The 21,213-nt window shown below is 33.8% G+C and overlaps 3 protein-coding genes across 4 annotated transcripts; 1 reads left to right on the forward strand and 2 right to left on the reverse strand.

Annotated features, from left to right (window-relative positions):
* Positions 1–896: 896 nt before the first annotated feature.
* Positions 897–7,862, reverse strand: LOC125811720 (uncharacterized). Of its 2 annotated transcripts, XM_049491258.1 has the most exons (8): positions 7,501–7,641; positions 6,735–6,828; positions 5,833–6,060; positions 5,444–5,517; positions 3,575–3,734; positions 3,310–3,429; positions 3,090–3,198; positions 897–1,329 (listed from the first exon to the last, which is right to left on the reverse strand). In XM_049491258.1, the coding sequence occupies exons 2-8, from the start codon at positions 6,750–6,752 to the stop codon at positions 1,148–1,150; spliced, it is 891 nt and encodes a 296-aa protein (XP_049347215.1). In that variant the 5' UTR covers positions 6,753–6,828; positions 7,501–7,641; the 3' UTR covers positions 897–1,147. The 2 variants fall into 2 exon arrangements, with proteins under 2 accessions (XP_049347215.1, XP_049347214.1); XM_049491257.1 differs by lacking the exon at positions 6,735–6,828 and having other exon boundaries at positions 7,501–7,862.
* Positions 7,863–9,563: 1,701 nt separating this feature from the next.
* LOC125811939 (subtilisin-like protease) lies at positions 9,564–11,801 on the forward strand. Its single transcript, XM_049491483.1, has one exon. The coding sequence runs from the start codon at positions 9,564–9,566 to the stop codon at positions 11,799–11,801; it is 2,238 nt and encodes a 745-aa protein (XP_049347440.1).
* Positions 11,802–12,200: 399 nt separating this feature from the next.
* Positions 12,201–16,828, reverse strand: LOC125811507 (uncharacterized). Its single transcript, XM_049491010.1, has 9 exons — positions 16,733–16,828; positions 16,585–16,657; positions 16,433–16,511; positions 15,265–15,349; positions 14,681–14,789; positions 13,313–13,401; positions 13,175–13,239; positions 12,981–13,059; positions 12,201–12,723 (listed from the first exon to the last, which is right to left on the reverse strand). Exons 1-9 carry the CDS (start codon positions 16,799–16,801, stop codon positions 12,571–12,573), a joined length of 801 nt encoding a protein of 266 aa, XP_049346967.1. The 5' UTR covers positions 16,802–16,828; the 3' UTR covers positions 12,201–12,570.
* Between the last annotated feature and the right edge of the window lie 4,385 nt (positions 16,829–21,213).

The raw sequence follows: 21,213 nt of genomic DNA on the forward strand, positions 1-21,213 counted from the left end.
GAGTATATTTCACTCATATTGCAAATTCAAGGTATATTTAAGTTCAATTAGTCAATTAAAAAATGTGTCTTTAATCTTCAAATAATAGTTGCCTTATAGGGCAAGAGGGAGGGACATAGGTGGATACAAAAGTTAAATTTAATGGATATAATATTTTTATATTTTCACTAAAAATAAATAAATATTTCGTGCATAGGGAGAAAGTGGGGGTAATGAGAGTGCTTTTGGCCTTACCAAGAGTGAGTTTGTTTAAGTAAGTAAAGGACTTTGACCAACATTTACTTCAGAAAAGGACAAATGCACCATTGATTGATGATAGGATAATAAAGAAAAAGAGATATTTCACCAAAAGCACTTTGTTTCCCTTTATTTCACGTAAATAAAAAAAGGTTCTACTTTTGCCTTTAGAAGGAAAATGAAACAGTGAAATGCTTATTATCTCTAGAAAAAGCCAAGTAAATATTAAAAGTGACAGCTTGAAACATTTGTTGTATTGTCAATTATAAAAAAAGCACATGGAAAAGGGATCTTCTATTTAGAGCAAGTTGGAAAGGATATCTTGTAATAGCACAACTAATAATGTAGATCTTAAAGTAATTACATTCAATAAAAACAAACAGATTTATTTACTTTTGTTAAATTAAGATCTAATCAATTTTAGAAATAGACAAATTATGCACATACTTGGATATTGAGCAATTACCCTTAATTCACCAGTATGTATATTTGAAAACTGTAATTAAGTTCAGAACATCATAATCTATTTTTCCAAAAAAACAAACATCTCCTATGATGTATTACCATATCCCATGGCACCAGCATGTTATTTTAACAACTCACACCAAACGAACCCCTAAAAGTTCAACATGGCTACCGGTTAAAGACGAGACGAGACATAGAAACAATCACGGATAGATATAGAAAAGAAAAAAAATGAGAATGTCCCGAGAATTTACAGGTTGCACAGTTTTCTTCTGAATCCTATATATTCCAACAGTGTGTAAATTGGGTCTGGTTATTCTGCAAAGAGATGATAACGTATACGAGGCAATAGGCATCAAGAATTCAGTGCAATACCAGATTGCATGGGACATTATAGCCTTGTGCACTGAATCCAAGTCCCGTTGGTTAAGATCGTCCAGTTAAATCAGTCAATTTCTAGCACCACTTTGCCAGGAATTTGTCGTCTATCCTTGGCCTTGTGAGCCTCTCTCACCTGTGAAATTGGGAAAGTTTTATCTACTGGGACTTGAAGCTTCCCAGCCTCAGATAACCGGCGTATCTCATGTAAACCCTCAGCATCAGCCCTCATATAATTCCACCAATATTCTGTATCATGCAAACACAAGAAATGCAATAGTTAAAGCACCTATAAGGCTCAATAGCACAGCTTTTGACACGTCAGTCTCACGCTATTAACAATAATAAATACCAAATAATAGACAAGCCACAAAATTTAACTCATGAATGACCAAAAAAAGACATTTCTCTCTCTCCAACTGAAACATCAGATGAGTAGTAGGATGCTCTCATGGTGATCACTACGGCCACTCTCGACCAAGCATTCTAAACACAGTCACATGCTTTTTTTTAAAAAAAGTGATCACACGCTACAAGGGAATGAAGTTTCTGCACTTTGAAACCTAAAGTGAGAGTTACCCTGGGCATACTTTATCCTTATTAGCCTATCATAATAAAGAGATCAATATCTCTAAAATAAATTAAAAAATGTGAAAAGATGACCAAGGTCAGTCCAAACTGATTCGGTCCACCCAGCAGTTCATTTGAATGGAATCTAGATTAGATATTGGTCAAAGCTAGACTATCTCCTCCAGAGAACAATATATTAGACAATTATCAATCATAGTGATTCCGTCCACTCAGCAGGTCCGTTTCCTAATATATCAATAAAATTAATTGCTTTTATCAACAGAAGAAATAGAGAACTATCAAATAGGATTTAGGACCAAAATCACCTTAACAAATATGCATACGGAATTTGTCCTGAACTACCTAAAGGTTATTCCTTGTAGAAAACCTTTGTGAAGGAGGAGGAGGAGAAAGAGAGAGAGAGCCCAATTAACAAGGAATGGAGGTCAGGCTTGTTATGTTATTCTCACTTACACCTTCTAAAACCTGTTAAATGTTAAGGTCATACAATATCAGAATGACTCTACCGTCTACTTTAAATAAAGTATATGATGTCACTAAATGGACGATGGTTTCTTCATCTTATCTACTTCAATGAAGATCAGTGATCTGTATGTCATTCTCACTGAAAAGTCCTTCTAAAACCTGTCAATATGCATGAAATATGCTAATATTTACACTATTCCAAAAAATAAGGTCATGGCCATATCAGAATTGACTATACTATACACTTGAAAAGAGCATCTCAATTTTTTAAATAGATGAAGAAGGTATCATCCCCTGGTTTACCTCTTGCCTTAAAAGATGTGTTAACATAACAATCCAGGTCAATCTAAAACGGCTCTCCAATTGCTTTATCTACTATTATTCAGATAATAACCTCTGCCTACCTTTTCAACCAATAGTCCAAGTACAAGAAACAACCAACCTATGAGATAATGCAACAAAAAGTCTTGAATCAAGCTAGAGCCTGTTTGGATTGACTTTTCATTTGACTTGTACGCCAAAAGCCATAAGCTAGAAATTTTAGCTTAAAACTAAGTGCTTATAAGCACTTTTTTAACTTACCCAAATACTCTAAAAGTGCTTAAAAGCACTTAAAATAAGCCAATCCAAACAGGCTCTAAATCAGCAATCTGATTGTAGGAGTTGCACCTAATAGTGAGATGGTACCTACGAATTCACCTACAGTTCTATTTTTCCTGTTATGCATTCTATGTTTTGAAATTCACTGCCATATAGGAAGAACATATCTATTTTTTTGAGAAAGAAGAAATTTTTTTAAAAAAAATCTCATATTGTTAGGGGTGAATTAAAATTTCATGTTCACTTTTTTCCCTTACTGTTTTTGGATAAAGGGTGTTCTAAAATTTTCATAAATACCCAGGAAAAAACCATTTCTGCCGAACAGTTCATAGAAACTTCAGAAGATCTCATACCTATTCCATGAGAATATCGATATTGGATTTGTTTCTTCAGCAAGATGGCTGCTGCCATAGGAAGACCAATAGCTAGTCCGTGCCTATCAGTCACCGATGCAGCCTCCCCCTATGAGCAAAGAACAGGAAATCTTGATAAAGACCGCACGGCAAATGTTTTGGCATTTATAAGAAAAAATAGTAGAAGATTCACGGTTACGAAGGTAAGACAGCTCCTAACCTGTAACGTCATGTAGTGTCCACCTTTCTTTAAAAGGCTAATACCCATTCTCTCTGTATCTGGCACACCAATTGTATCCAAGACAGCATCAAAATGCCCCTTAAGTGCTACTTCAGCATCCTGTAAACAAGCAAACATGTCAACCCTGGCAAAAGGACAGAGGGCAGAATACCCCAATAACGCCATTAAAAAAACCAATCAAGCATATCATGTTCAAATAAAATAACATGATGGATAAACACGTGAACTACTACTGCAAGGTCACCTCAATGGTATAGTCAACGGCCTGCTCAGCACCGGCTGCTAAAATGCGACTTATACTCTCTCCTCCACACGTAGTAGAAACATGGCAGCCTGCAGCCACTGCAAGCTGAATTGCAGAGAAACCTACTGCTCCTCCTCCACCTATGACCAATACCCTATGCCTGAAGTAATTTGATTGAGAAATAATGATATCAGTATAAACAAAACACAGATATCATTTTGAGATATCATATTATCTCTCTTCCAATCAACATATATTCACTATCATGAGCTCAATATGAAGTAAAAGGATACAGTTGGAATACTATCTAAATGTGCCTTGACCTCTCAAATAGGATTAACGAGTTCAGATGGCCATGACTACCGAAAAAACCGAACACTACCAAACTAATTCGGTTCTTCGGTTCAGTTTTGATTTTTTCCCCGAAAATTCGGTCTTTCGGGTCCGGTGTAAAGGTTGCAGTTCTTCAGTAAACCGAAGAACTGAATTTTATACCAACTCTGTTTTCCTTCTTGTTTTCTTCATTTTTATTCTTCTTATCATGATTAACCTCCTTCAGAATCCTCAAGGTATCTATAGACCTGAAGGTACATAATTCTCCCGATGACAAGATGGGGCTCTAATTGTATTCCAGTTGCCAGTATCAAATGACAGGCACGATAATGGTGTTCTCAATTTTTCCCTGTCAAAACTCCTATCTATAGTGCAATTTCTACATTCATCAAGACAGTTAAAATCACAGTACTAGTGCATAGATTGGGTCGATGATGAAGAAAGGGAGATCAAAAACAAAAAGATCATACTCATAGTTGATATTAGCAAAGAGTAGCTTAAGCATCTATTCTTCCAGCTTCATGAAATTTAAAAAAAGAGCAAATAAGGATGTTTTATTTCTCACTCACACCGAGAAAACTGTTTTAGAAACACCTAAGAACTGAACAGCCACCCCCAATAAATAGGTAAGCTGCTATATCTTTTTATATATACATAAGCAATAAATAGCAAGTATTATATGCTAAGGTTTTCAATCCATATGAATCAACATCCTGTTTCTCAAAGAAAAAGGAAAAGCCATCTTTTTGACCAATTTTCATCTCTAGACAAAATAATCTTGTTCAGCAGCATTAGAATTTAGAGCAACTCCATGTTTTTCCATTACGCCAACATAAATGTATCTTGAAACTTAATTCTTTATGCACTTCCAAGTTACAAAAGTTTATATACGCTCCAACGGAAGAATCATTATTACACAATTACATTCAAAAGAATATAATGTTGGTCATAGGCCCCCAGTAAATAACTTTATCTATTGATCACTTCAGTATTTTGCCAAAACTGAGGGTAAAAAAATAATTTGATAAAGAAAAACACTAAAGAGTCCTAAAATTTCAATCCCTTTAAATACTTCTCACTCACATACCATGCTTAAAAAGTTCAATGATCATAATTTACTAGAAGCTGTTAACCTCTTTATAAGTGGAGATAGTCTGCTGCCAAAACCAAGAAAACAGAAATTCAGAATTTAAATGTACAACAATTTTAGAAAATGTTTATGACTCAGCAATATAGTTGCAGAGGAAAACCTTCTTAAATTACTAGTTTCATGGCATGGTAACACTTGCATAGGCCATAGCGAAACCCTCTTGAGTCATCAACTTCCAGTTCCTTTTTCTCAGAGGTAATTATTCGAGTTTAACTGATGAATTCAGATTCATACATTGCGCGTATAAAGCACATCTCCAGTACTGAATGTAGAAGTACAGACTACTATTTCCATCCTGCCTCTCCTTCACAAAGGGTGATAAGAGAGGGAGAAAGAGAAAACCGTTTCACTGATGAAAAAATCTAACCTATCTGATAAAAACATACCCCTCTCTTATTCTGGCAGTACTTTTTAGCGCACGCCAAGCAGTTAGCGCAGCAAAAGGGATAGCACTGGCTTCCTGCAGAACAACATATAGAACCTTAGCATGCTAAAGTAGTAATAAAACAAGATATGTGATGTGACAGGATGCAGATAACAAGTGTGAAAATTGACAGGGATATTAATCCAACAACAATGAATTTCAGAAATTGATAACTTAATCAGCAGGCTGAGGGGTGGGGAGGGCATCTAATAAAAGTAACAGTATAAGGAGTAGGAAACAAGATAGACGCTGATTTTATAATTGATCACAAATAGCCAGAAAAATTTTTAAGAGCAGAAAAGTATTCTTAGGAAGTTGGTCTGACTAAATGTAACCAAACAGAAAACATACTGCATGTGAAAGTGATCCCGGCTTTGGAGCAAGTTCATCCTCCGCAAGAATAGCATAGTCAGTATAAGTACCCCTCACAGCGGTTGGATGCAGAGCACCAAATACCTCCTGCCCAACTGTAAGTGACTTGACAGAATTTCCAACAGCTGCAACTTCACCACTTATATCTCGGCCCAAAATCAATGGTAGAAGTGGTTCGAAAATTGAACGTCCATATCCTGATCGCATCTGAAACATATTAAAGCATCTACTAAATGCTCAATGCAAAATAATGTGATGATCACAATTTCTATGACATAGCTTCCCAGGAACAAATAAGTCCAATAGATTTAGAGGAAACATTTGCATGAGCTTTATAACTATTATCTGTTCCTAATAGTATAATAAGAAAAATTTGTATCCGTCAAACTAATATCGTATCCACATTGAATTGACGCATGTATAAAAAATTCTTCCATTGTAAAAAAAGAGAAAAAAAATATAACACATTTTATTTTATTTTAGATGTTATCTGCATTGCATTCACTTCACAGTAATACTGTATTCATCCGGAAGCATGGTTTTCACTTAACAAGTTCTTATAGCTTCATTTTTATTAATAAATGAATGATCAGAAAAATCTTTGTTCATAATCAACTTTAAGAAGCAGTTTACTTATTCAACAACTGCCATGTGGAGCATAAACAAAGAAATAAAGGGATCAATAACATAGATCAAAGATGCTCCACTATGTTTAAGAGATCATTTCTTCAAGAATTCTCTAAAATGGAAGTCTCTATGCTTTCTCAGAGAAAAACAAAAGGAAGAAAGAAATGAAAACCATAGATCGCTAGGTCTTAAAGGCATAAAATTTTGCCCTAACTTGAACAATTTTCTCACATATCCCCTTTTCCTCTATTCACCTTCAACCTCAAGCACATTGTATGGACACGCCTGAATTTTCTGAGATTGTCAGACAATTCCACCTATTTAAGTTTCTCAAAAGTATAGTTGGTCCTACGCAAAATAAAGCAGAAATGACAGCCAGCACAAAAAATAGTCTAAATAAGAGATGATTCATATAATCATCCTAACCAGACAGAAATTGAGGTATAACGGATTAAACATATCTACTGAAAAACACACTGAGTTCCAATTACAACCAAAGAATTGTACTATAGGTCAATTAGGCAACATTTCTAATCAGAAGGGTCAAACGACTTTCTGAGTTTCATACCTGAACTATTAGGCGTGTGAGTTCCCTACTTGAACTATTACCAAATGCTTATTATAACACACCTCAACTATCAGTTTTTCACTTTTCCTACCTGAATGATGGTGATATTTCAAATAGAAAAAGTGCAACGGATTACTGAGATGTGTTTCAATAAACATTTGGTGATAGTTATGAAACTCAAAAAAACTCAATATTTTAGGTGTGTTTTTGACCATTCACTCAAATGACAATTGCACTAACTATAGGCTGAGGCAAATGACAGCCAACATAAAAATAGTCTAAATTAGATAGGATTCATATAATTATCCCAACGAGACAAGTCGATTTCTCAACTGAAAAACACATAAGCACCAAATACCAACACGAAATTATACTACAGGTCGATTTCGCTCTACATTTCCAACCAATCAGAATAAACAAATGAAATTGGAAAATAAAAAAATCGAACTAACTCTGGTATCAAGTGGATTGATTGAAACAGCACGAGCACGAACAAGCACTTGATTAGGTTTTAGATCAGGAACAGCTACATTGTCACGAAACTCAAGCACCTCCGGTCCACCAAATCGCGGCAACAACACAGCTCTACAGCTCGTAACAATACCTCTTTTGTCAAAACCTAAATTCGAAATTCCTCCATCACCAGTACCAATCTCAATCCTCCGAGATATCAATCGGATCATTGTTTTGCACAGAAATTGAACAGCAAATTCAGTGATTTGGGGAAAATGGATGCATATTGTTCAATGTTCAGTAAAAGAGTGTACATGCAAAAAAGGGGAGAGTGAAGTGAACGTGTCTGCTATTTTATCCGCACAGACAAATATTGGCACCGTGGCTGCTTCTCACAAGTGCTAGTATTGCAACCTAGGGGCTTATTTGTCTTTTTCTCTTTTATTTCGTATTAGAAATAAAACCTTCCTAACACCGAACATGGTTAGAATTCAAAATTTCTAATTAAAAATAAGATGGTTGAAAATGCTTATGGCTTAAACTTTTAATTTGATTACTAACTTAAAGAGTTATATTTCAATTTTATATGAATAAGCCTTGTAATTCTTTTTTAATCCTCTTTGTGTGTTTTTCTAAGAGGAAACGGTCTAAAAACCTCCCAACCTATATCCAAAATCTCAACTACACACTTCAACTGCACGGGTATTCTATCACCCCTGAACATTTTATTTCTCTATTTACTACACACGCTGACATGTTCACATAAACCAAATAAATTGTATCACGTGATTGCACGCGCGGGTCCCCCACCCACTTCAACCCCCAATTCTTGGTTTTCCTCCATTTCCCTCCTAAAAACGTAAGAAACCCAAAATTCATCCTTTTCATCTCGTTTTCTCCATTTGCATAAGTATTTCTGCCGATGATCGAAGCATTTTTCTGTGTATTTTCAAGTTGATTTCGTAGTTTATCAACTGATTTAGTAAAGGTTAAGTTTTTAACTCCAAATGTCAATTTTACAACTCAGTCAACCTCATACGACCACCAAGAATGAAAAGGATAAAAGTCTAACTATAACTACTTAGATTTTTAAATAATTCAACATACATTAGTTCATAATAATAACACTTATGTTCAAATTATGTCAAATACTCTTATAATATAATAATCAAAAGAAATCAAACAAGGCATTTAAGGGTGTATTTGGTAGGGAGGAAAATAAAAAATGTTTTACTAATTCTCTCATGATTGGTCAACTTTTTTTCAGAGAATATTTATTTTTAGTAGAAAACATGGTTTTTTTTATGATCGTGGTGTCCAGGCCAACTTTCACGCACATCGATTAATTTCACGAGATATATATCACCTTCCACAAGTAACATCCTAATAGATATCTGGTAACTCTAACCACCAAGGCTAGGACAGATGGAAAGAATCACCTAGTATTTTTTGTCTGCGCTGAACACGTGTTCTTTAAAAATGATAAAAATGTCTTCGGGAACATACTCCCCCCACCCTCCATAGCCGTCGTCCCCACATGTTCCCGTCAATATTTTCTACTTACTCACCAAACACAAGAAAAACACATTTTTTCGAGAAAAGCATTTTCTTCCGTACCAAATATACCCTTAGAGCCGATAGTCTCAAAGAAATGGTCATGTATGACAAACAAATTCAAAAAAATGCAAAATAAAGATACATTATAAATCAAAACAAGAAATGACATGTAGTTTCTCTAAGAAAATCCAATTAGACTACTACTAATTCATATAATTTGTCTTCCCTCTAATTTTGAGCTGTTCAAAAGAAGCATACCCTGGTAATATATAGATACTATATTATTTCTATAGAAGACTTCTTCCATTTAACTTTAATTAATGATGTTTAATTTGCTAAGAATGTTTCATTAATTGACCAATTAAAACTATATGATGGTGGATTTACCGCGTTAATTAAAATGCCAAACACTATATATACTAGCTAAAAAAATTCAAACTCCACCAACAAAAAATTTCTTAGTTCATACATAATATTTACAAAAATCATCAATTCTTGATTAAAGATGGAATTTCTAATTAGAATCCCTTTTTTACTCTTCATATTCTTTAATTCTTTATTTTCAACAATGGCCACTAATTTGGAAACTTACATTGTTCAAGTTGAATCTCCAAATAGTCAAATTTCTACTCATAGGACATCAACAATGGATTTAGATAGTTGGTACCATTCATTTTTGCCAACAACTATTGCCAATTCAATTGAAGATACGCGTATGGTTTACGCGTACCACAATGTGATCAAAGGTTTTGCAGCTAAATTATCAGACGAAGAATTGAAAGAAATGGAGAAAAAAGAAGGATTCATTTCAGCGCGACCTCAAAGGGTGTTGTCTTTGCACACTACTCATACTCCGAGTTTTCTTGGTTTGCAACAAAATATGGGATTTTGGAGAGATTCTAACTATGGAAAAGGTGTGATCATAGGTGTATTGGATACTGGTATTGCTCATGATCATCCTTCGTTTAACGATGAAGGAATGCCTCCTCCTCCTGCTAAATGGAAGGGAAAGTGTGAGTTCAATTCTACGACTTGTAACAACAAGTTGATTGGAGCGCGGTCTTTTAGCTTTGGAAAGGGTACAACATTGGATGATGATGGTCATGGTACTCACACCGCGAGTACTGCTGCTGGAAGTTTTGTTAAGAATGCTAATGTTTATGGAAATGCTAATGGCACAGCGGTTGGTGTTGCACCTCTTGCACACTTAGCTATTTATAGGGTATGTACTAGTGTTGGTTGCTCGGAGAGTGATATATTGGCTGCGATGGATGTTGCAATTGAAGATGGAGTCGATATCCTCTCCCTCTCGCTTGGTGGAAGTACTAAATCTTTTCATGATGATGCAATTGCACTAGGTGCATATAGTGCAATGGAACAGGGGATTTTTGTTAGCTGCTCTGCAGGTAACAGAGGTCCAACTCCTAAATCTGTTGCAAATGAAGCCCCATGGATTCTCACTGTTGGTGCAAGTACCCTTGATAGGAATATCAAGGCTACTGCAGTACTCGGAAACAAGGAAATGTTTCAAGGCGAATCAGCTTTTCAACCAAAGGATTTCTCTTCTCATTTGTATCCTCTTGTTTATGCGGGTGGTTCAAATCAAAGTGACATTAACGATCCTTACTGCAGCACAACGTCACTGAACAAAACAGATCTCACAGGTAAGATTGTTTTGTGTGAAGTTGGTGGTGGAGTAACAAGAGTAGACAAAGGTCAAGCAGTGAAAGCTGCAGGAGGTATCGCGATGATACTAATGAATCGTATTCAAGATGGTTTCACAACATCAGCTGATGCACACGTACTCCCAGCTACCGATGTTACATATGCAGATGGTCAAAAAATTCTTGCATATATAAATTCAACATCAAATCCTTTAGCCACCATAACATTCCAAGGGACTATAATCGGAGACAAAAATACTCCAGTCATTGCTTCTTTCTCTTCTCGCGGTCCTAGCAGAGCAACCCCTGGCATTCTAAAGCCTGATATTATAGGCCCTGGAGTTAATATCCTTGCAGCATGGCCTACCTCTGTAGAGAACAATACCGAACCAAAACCTACATTCAACATTATATCTGGCACCTCAATGTCTTGCCCACACCTAAGTGGAGTAGCAGCATTGCTTAAAAGTTCCCATCCAAACTGGTCTCCATCAATGATTAAGTCTGCAATTATGACAACCGCGGATACTGTGAATTTGGGGGAAAAGACCATCCAAGATGAAAATCATGAACCAGCTAACCTTTTTGCCATTGGTTCAGGTCATGTAAATCCATCTAAAGCAAATGATCCAGGACTTGTTTATGATATCCAACCTAAAGACTATGTACCTTATTTATGTGGTTTGAACTATACAAACCGGGAGGTTGGGGTTATTGTGCAACGAAAGATCAATTGCTCAGAGGTAGGAAGTATTCAACAAGGACAACTAAATTATCCTTCGTTTTCTGTTATACTTGGATCAACTTCTCAGACATACACGCGGACAGTTACAAATGTTGGTGAAGCTAAATCATCTTACACTGTGGATGTTGTTTCACCACCAGGTGTTGATGTTAAAGTTGAGCCTTCAGTTCTGAAGTTCGCTGAACTAAATCAGAAGATGTCATACCAAGTAACGTTTACTCAAATAGTTAATCGTTCATCAGGCACTGTTGATGTTGAAGGATTCTTGAAATGGAAATCTACCAAGTACTCTGTTAGGAGTCCAATTGCAGCTTTGTTGACCCGAATCATTTAGGAAAAAAATTGATATAAATCTTGTATGGTGTAAAATAATTGTCTTCTTATTCCTTTGATGATATTTAAGAAGACAGAAGGAAACCTATTCAATATGAAATTATTCAATGGTAATAATTGAACAAAAGAATAAGAAATCTATATCATCAATATGAAATTATTACCACATACTTCTTAGTAATTGTCTGATGATTTTTTTGGTATAGCAATTAGCAAGCTTAAGATCAACTATAGAAAAGAAGCAGAGATATAACAATGATCTGCAATTTCATTAAGTAGACTCTCACCACTTTTCAACTACCATTACAGTTACTCCTTAGTCCAATATTTTTTCACATGATACAAGCTCTTCTGTAGCAACAACTTCAATCAAAATCAAATAAAAGCCCTCCTTATGAGCAAAAAAATTCAAAATTGTAATCAGAACTCTAGAAAAGCGCCAACAGGAAGGCTTAGGATTATATGAATCTAGTACAAAAGACTAAAGAGATGATATGTTCCTCCTTTCACTAGCAGAACCAGTCTTGGGTGGATCCATGTCATGATTCTTGAAACTGAATAATAAGGTCTGGCGAGCACAAAGTTCTGGCAGGCTATGATAGTGAGAGAGAGAGAGGATCTAATTCTAATTCTTCCTTTGAGCATTTCACATCCACAACAATCATTAACCATGTTTAGTCAGTTCTCTGTCTGCTCCACCCTAGTCAGTAATTTGATACATGTAACAAGCAACGAGATAAACTAGAGTGATCATCTCTCATTAGGAAGCATTATTCAGACGCGGGTCTTCTCAAACTCCTCTTTTTTTTCTTTGGTTTACGCTTTTTCTGTTTCTCCTTCAGTCTTGCAAAGTCCTTGATGCTCTTTTCCCATTCTTTTCTGTGCTTTATGTAAAGCATCATAGCAGCACGGGCATCTTCTATCTGCAAAATATGCAGATGGATGCAAGTTAGAATTCATTAGGAAATGGACCTAGGATAATAAACTGACATGCTGCTACAAGATTGAATTGTTTTTTAGATTCAGTCTGTAAAGCCAAACTCAAACACACGGTAATACTTGGAGGTCCATAACAGTATACTAAAGCACATACAGTAAGGATTCCACTGTTTAGAATGAGAAACTACAAGAAACGAAAGTAAAAGAGCACAATAAAGTCATTAAAAAGCATAGTACTAACTGGGCAATGCTCTCCATTTTGTATCTCCACTCCAAGGACTTCAGTAGCAAGGTTCCGTAGTGCACGACTGCGTCCTTCCCTAATTTATCAGCCCAATGTCAGCATCATATTGCAGCCAAAATACAAGCTAGTAGCTGAAAGTTGCAAGTAACCAAGAATTTCTTTTTTGGTGGGGAGGTGGGGGAGAAGATTACCTTAGAAAATGTTTATATTCAGAAGTGTCACGAATATCCTGCTTTTGATGGCCTAATAACAAGGCCTGTACAGGAAACATTTCCCATTTAGTCATAGAAAGTACTCTAGATGCAAAGTCTGAGAAGGTGCACAGTTACCTTAAAATCATTTCGCAGAGCATGGCCAACAAGAATCCGTCCCTTTATTAGTTCTGCCACCTCCTTCTGAACGACACGGAAATCTTTCGCTGCAGATGACATCAGAAGAGCACATTACTTGGGCAAACCAAACAAAATGTTTTTGATATTGTTTTGAGCATATAGCTTGCGGAAAGTATCAAAAAAATGGAATTACTCTGTCCATAAATACTTGTCCAGATCAAAGTCAAACTAACACTGGGTCAAACTTCAAACTGACTGCTAAAAACAATTAATCCAAATTGAAAATATAAACCTTCAGAGTAGAGATAAACTGACAACCTATTCAACTTTGAACCATTTAACTAGTGATGTTGTCCAACAAAGATTGCAATATAATTTTCTTATATACAAATCTTTTAATCAGAAAGAAATGGAGACAAACTTATCCTTTAGTAAGAGATAAGGTTTTATCTATTCTACTTTATTCATTTAGAGATTGATGGACATTGGACACAGGCCTACTTATTTTAAACTTATATTGAATCCCTCAAGGTATTTAGCCCAACTTCCTTTCATGAATTCTGGACAAACCTCTGTTGCTTGAATGTGCAGGAGCCATTGAACTCTCTTTCAGGAAAGTGAGATGGACTCAAAATCTTTTATAGCAATTAGTTAAAATTCCATAACATTAAATTCTAAGGCGTTTGGCCATGAAATTATTTCACTTTTTTCCACTCCAAGAAACAAGTTTGGCCATAAAATTCTGGTAAATTCTCATTCACTTTTTTCAAGAATTTTCAAAAATTCCATAAACAACAATTTCGCTTTTGTCACTCCAAATTACTCGCAAAAATTCAAAACAACTCTTAACTTATTTTATGGACAAACACAACTCTAATTTCTAAATATCATTTTTCATTTTGAAAACAAAGACTACTTTTTTTATTTTCACAATGAAACATGAACAAACACCTACTAAAATATGTTGATGATCTATGAGCACTGTGATGGCCGATGGGAATTTCTCAAGCCAGCATTCTTAAAAGAGCTTAAATTTCCGTTCTAACTAGTGACTACACATGATAATACATTCATTTCGCAGTCCAGATGGAAAAACTTTAAGCATCAAAATTAGAAGAATAGGAGCGAGAAAATTCCACAATGCTTCTAGAACAGCTGCAACTTAACGTGCTAAAGTAACACCACACTGCTTCTCAGATGACTCAACTTAACATGCTAAAGTATAACAAAAGAATGTTTTTCAATTTTCTGCTTCTTTAGCAAGAATAGTTTTTTTTTGTAGTCATTATTCTTTCAAGAGACCAGACTAAAAACTTCTCCTTCTGTTGGTATCTTTTCAAATGTAAGGGGTGAAGTGAAACCAACCTTTCTTTAAGTGCTGAGGTCTAATACCACTGATTTTGGTGCGGAAGTCAACAACACGTTCAACTGGACGAACATATTCGTCATATATCACATTTCCCCATTGGTTGACCTGCAATAAACTGGTTTGCATTTAACTGTTCATGTATAAGACGAACAAACAAGCTTACAAGAAAATTGTAGGTTCAAATACACAGAAGGACTAATGGAATGTACCCGGATAATCAAAATAAGGCAATTTATGTTTTATAGGGAAACAACAAGAAGCTTTAACATAGCAAATCAATACTTAGTGTACTCTAAGTTCACATGCTCCCATAAGAACATAGAATAATTTATAATTCTGTGTGTGGCATATGCTCAGAAGGCAAAAGACCAGCTAGAAGAGAACTTATTATAGGATATAAACAGCTTAGTTATGAAAACCGTAGTGCAGTAGAAGATTTTAACTAATAATCAAAAGCATCAAGTTGAACTGGGGAAGCAACTGAAACAATTGCTAGTAAAACCATTTGTCAAATGTAGTGAAGTAACATATATTTTTAAATCACCAGTATTTAAGTAAATGAGAAGGTAAAACTGAATACCAGTGTGACTCGCCCAAGAGCACTTCTGTTTCCCACAGAGCTTACGCCAACCATTTCACAATCCATCCCTATCACATCTGTAACACTGTCATGGAGCTAACGATTAAATTGCTGAACAGTAAAAAAACAATTACTCAATTAATAATTTAAAAAAAAACTTAATCACACTTGAACTCGAGAAGGCTTAAATAATAATAGAAAAGTGAGATTTCGATTGTATTTTAATGTTGTAACCAGTTAAAAATAAAATCTTTCTAATTTCCTGCAAATGTTAAAATAACATAGAAATTTAGGTTTAATTATCATTTCATAACTTTTTGAAAATAAACTTTTCCGGAGTCTTGTGTGACAAAAATATGCCACCAAGAAATTAAAGGCAAGTTCTACAAAGTGGTGGTTAGACCGACTGTGTTGTAAGGAGCAAAGTGTAGGTCAGTCAAGAACCCTCACGTTCAGAAGATGGAAATTGCAAAAATGGATATGCAGGCATACAAGGAGAGATAAGATTAGAAATGAAGATATCCAGAACAAGGTGGGCGCGGCCTTGGTGGAGGAGGACAAGATACAGGAGGCAAGCCTAAGATGGTTCAGACATATGAAGAGAAGATGCACGGATGTCTCAATGCGAAGGTGTGAGAGGTTAGCATTATGGATGGTTTCAGGAGAGGTAGAGGTAGGTGGTAGGCTGAAAAAGTATTGAGGAAAAGGTGATTAAATAGGACATGGTGCAGCTTCAGCTTACGGAGGACATAACCTCAAATAGAATATAGAAGATTATGGAGTAGAAAGTTGGTAGGTAGTTGAGTATAGTCTCACTCGAAGTTAGGCAGACTCTTCACTTTTGATGCTGCAACCGTGTTGAATTCTCCAAAAATACACTACTTTGGAGAATCCAACATGCACCCGTTAACATTTCTAAAGAGTCCGGGCAACATAGGTTTCACTTATCCTTCCGTACTAGAAATTGTAGCATGGCTGTTGTAGGTTCTTGTTCCTTCAATTTCAGTTACTATCTATTGTAACTTGATTTAGAGTACACATACTAAGCTGTTGTAGATAAAAATCCTAGTTAAACAAGTTTTTTATAATCTTTTATAAAAGGTGTATCTAAGCAAATAATGAATCATGTACAGCCGCCGCCCAAAAAAAAGACCTTTTTAAAACTCACCTTGAATCTGATGAAGTTGGAATAAGAGGATTAAGCGGAGCATCACCGGAGTCATCACTGGACCTGCTTTTGCGCTTTCCTACGATAGCAACCAAAAAAACCTCACACACTAAGAACCAAAAAAACTAAAAACTAAAAAAAATGCGTTATACCTAATATTGAATTAGGATTTTCTGTTTCTGAAGGATTTGACCGTTGTTTTTGGAAGCCATTGCTGCTGAGTTGCTGCAGAGCAAAGAAATTGAGTGCATAATCGGAGATAAATTACAAAATAAAATTAGTTAGAGAGAGAGTGAATACTTCACGGAGCTGAGCCCAGTTGGGGTTTAGCTGAAACTGTTTCTTAGGGTTTTTCAATTGATCCGCCATTTTTGTCTTCCTCCGGCGGCTCAATGCCTTTTAAAAATGAGACATCCCAAAAATTTGAAAGACTCAATTCTTTTTAATAATAATAAAATTATTATAAGCTTTTTCTAATGAACAAAAAAAAATAGTATGTTAAATGGAAAAAAATGTTTTTTTCCTTATAGTTTGGCTCAAAAAATGCTCAATGTTCATATAGTTACTAAATGGGTCAAAAATATCCTTTTCCAAATAAAATATATAATTTCTTTTCTTTTAAAACACATCTTTTTTCTAATTAAAATATTATCAATGGACCCTATATTTATTTTCTTTCTTTTAAAATCACTTTAACAAATAACAATGTAGGAAATATTTGTTTTCTTAATCTCATTTTATCAATTAAAATAGAATAATTGCATGTACCCTTTCGACGGATAATACTGATAATCCGAAGGAGGTTCCTTCGGGATACTCAATAGGAGAAGGAAGGATTGCTCCTCAATCCCCTTTTGTCATTTTCTTCATATTCAACTCTCTTGCACTCTTCGTATCATTAGCTGTCGTAGCCATTCAAACATGCATCAATCGTGGTTGCTGAAAGACGAGTCAAAAAGCAAATGCTGGTGATTATCAACAAGCTAATGTGGTTGGCTTGTGTATTTGTCTCCATAACATTTCTTGCACTGTTATATATTGTTATAAGTAAAGAGGAAAGATGGATGGCAAGTGCAGTAACTTTTATCATGGTCGTGACACTAGGTACACTGTGTTACTGGATAGTTATGCCTCGGATTGAGTCTTCAAATTTGAGAACTTAGAGGAAATCAACTCGGAGTAGCAAATACATTGTCACGATCCATCTCAATCGTGTCAGAATCAGAGATCCCTAAAAATCAATATAAGAAACTATATGCTATATAGTTCTAGTTGTTAGCAAATGTACAATCTTGTGTTATAAAAAAATGATCTTTGCACTTCAAGATTCAGAGCAATAGCTCTAGTTTTTGTTGTGTATATGATCAAGATAATTGAAGTGTAAGATTTTAAAATTATGAATATTTTACTAAGTGAAATACAGTTCAGTGAGCAAGCCAAGTAAAATGACAGGCCAACATGTTGCGTTAGCAGGGTCCTGGGAAGAGCCGCACCACTTCCCAAGGGATGTGATGTGATGTGAAATTTTATGCTATACTAGAATTTTGAGCAAATTTCTACTGTGTACAGATATTTGGTTTTGAACTTAGTAACATTGTTATGTGCCTCTATTTCATTCACTCTACTCCTTTCCAATTCACATGACATAGTTTGAGTTAGCACGAAGTTTAGAAAGAGATGAACATTTTTGAAACTTATGGTATAAACATGTCATAACATTTTGTGTAACTATAAGATTTTTGAAACTTGTGACCTTGAACATGCAATAACATACATGCGGTTATAAATGTTAATCCTTTCCAAATTTAGAAGGTTGTCATTCTTTCTAGAAAAAAGTATGTTACGTAAATTGAAACGAAGAGATTAAAATGTATAGTAGAATTATGAGCATCTTACTACTAATCAAAGTGAAAATAGGGTAGTATGTGAGCAAGATAGGTGAGATTAGGGATGTCGCATAAATCACCAAAAATTGAATTACCTAGTCGAGCTGAGAAATTCAATAATTTGGTATTTGAGAGTAAAATATCATAAATATAATCGATTTTGGTAGTCCATATGGGAAATTAGCATCATTCGATATTCAGTAGTACGATACACATAATTATTGGTCGTTTAGTACCTAAGATCAGAATAATAATCTCAAAAGTCGAATAGAATTTGAGATTAACTTTATTCCACGTTTGGTTACGGTATTAATTGCTTCCAACATTATTTTATCCCACCAATTGTACGAAAATAGTGGGATAGTAATCCCATAGAGAAGACGCGATAAAATAATAATTTCATGTATATTGTTGTCTATCCCATTCCGCATACCGAATGGCCACAGGAAATAAAGGCCATTACCCATAAAGTGACATAGGCCCATCAGTAAGAAGCCCATATATCAAAACTATAGACTAAAATCAACAGTCTAGTATGTGATAGATTATAGTTAAATTAAAGAAAATATAGGAGAAACATACCAATCAAGATCAATTAAATATTAATACTCCACAATTGACTTGTTTGACGCTATGATTATTAAGTGTAAATTTAATGAATTTTCAATTTGCTTTTATATTGATGACAATTTAACTAATAAATTAAAATATTATTGAGTTTAAGATATCTTTATTTTCATAAAATATATATAATGCATACATACTTGCATAAATCTAATTGAAGAAAAGTTGATCAACAAGAAATTACAATTTAACCAATAAATTAAAATATTGTTGGATTTTAAGATATCTTTATTTTCATAAAATATAGTAATACATATATAAACCTTATTGACAAAAAAGTTGATCAACAAGAAATCATCATTACTACCTGAAATTTTGAATTCGCTGAAAGGATTAAAAAAATATGTATTGAAACTCGTTAAAATTATTATTGGTTATAACATGATATAACAGATAGTGCCAAACTTATTCTGAATTTATGTTTGATCTTTTTTTTCTGCATTCACTATTTATATTGAAGCTTGATTAATTGAATTCATGCATATTTCAAGACATATTTTAAAAGGCAATATTCTTAATGAAATTTATCCCACAACTTGAAACAGTAGCAGGATCAAAATTTTCATCAAAAAAATAATCAAAATATGAAGAATTGCGCACAAAAAGGTCAAAGAAGATTCAACATTTATCATATATAAATAAAAATAATTTAAATCATGTATAAAAGATATAATTTTATGTCGAAGAGGATTTAAATGAATTCGATCACCTCTACCTGACGTTACTCTTAAGTCAAACCCAAATATTTAATTAAAAATATTTTTAAAATTACAATCACCCTATCATAACTCGTATCTCGTATCGATAAAAACCTAGTTGAGATGAAGTGTGTGCATATTGGTTTCTGACGCACAAAAGTAGGGCCGATGTCTTGCGCTACTCGCTAATGGCTCATGTGATTTTTGGGAATATTCTTATTTTGAACCATCAGAATAGAAAAGGTATCTTCTCAAAAAATAATAATTAGAAATTAAAAAACAAGACAATATATTAGTGTGAGCATAATTAAAAATGATTCTATAGAATATTTGTTATTCCCTCAGTCTACTTTTATTCATTTATTATATTAAGAATATTTTTTTATTTGTTCAATTTAAAAAATTAAGACTAATTTTATTATTTAATTTTTTATTTATCTTTATAATCAATAATAAATATTTTAGAATGTTAAATTTATTATATTCAAAGGAATGCAGTAAAATTGACATTTATTTATTGCATCTTAAAGAATGTATAGGTCAATTTGCACACATTCAATTAATTTATTGTATATTTACTATCTTCATTAACACAAATATTGAATAACTTTAATCACCAAAAAATAATATATGGAGATAGAAATTATCATGTATATTTTATTTTCATTGAAATTTGAATCTAAGAACTAAGTATTTATAAAATAAAAACATCACAAAATAACATATGCATATTCACTTCTAATGTGAATTAAGATCAACTAGGATAAAAATAAAGCATTGAGTCGAACCTCTTAAGGAATTAAAAAGCCTAGTATACTGTGATATTTTCTTTCCTGGGAATTAATCCTAATACTTTTAGAATGAATGATATTTTATCCTGACACAATTTTTAAGAAATTACTGTTAATTTCAATAATCTCATCATATTTAGTTTTTAATTACTTAAATGATAAAGAAAGTAATATGTATTAAAAAAACATGATAATCAAATAATTAACAAAATGTAGATTTTTTAAGTTAAAATCGGAAAAATCAAAATGTTTGAATATATAATGAAGATGATGCACAGTACTAGATAACACAAAGTAATATAATCGAGAACTACTAAATATTGTGATGGAATAATAGGTATTACTTTATTAATTAGATTTTAAATTAGAATATTGAATATTTGAATATATAATAATTTTCATTAAAAATATTTAATCAAGATTCAAATCTAATCAAATTCTAATATCACTATCAAATAAAAAAATTAAAAGATAAATAATTATATTTTTCCATTAATTAATTATAACGTTAAAGTGGGGTAAATTTTTTTGGGAAGTTGTTTAATTCACATAGCAAAGTGTGTATTTTTTTGTCGTTTGGGAAAACATCCTCTTAACTCTCACGTTGTCCAACCTTGCAAGGCTGTTTATATTATAGCAACAAAAATTCTATTTATATATTTATCATATACATTACTAGTATATATATATATATAAAAGCGTGTAAAAGTAGACATCTATCTATCAATATGTGTATTACTAGTTGAAGGTATTTTTATAAATTCAATACTTTTATATTTTAA

The sequence above is a fragment of the Solanum verrucosum genome, unplaced genomic scaffold (assembly GCF_900185275.1).
Source record: "Solanum verrucosum unplaced genomic scaffold, falcon-dt-bn FXZP01000238.1, whole genome shotgun sequence".
In the NCBI taxonomy this organism is placed as follows: domain Eukaryota; kingdom Viridiplantae; phylum Streptophyta; class Magnoliopsida; order Solanales; family Solanaceae; genus Solanum; species Solanum verrucosum.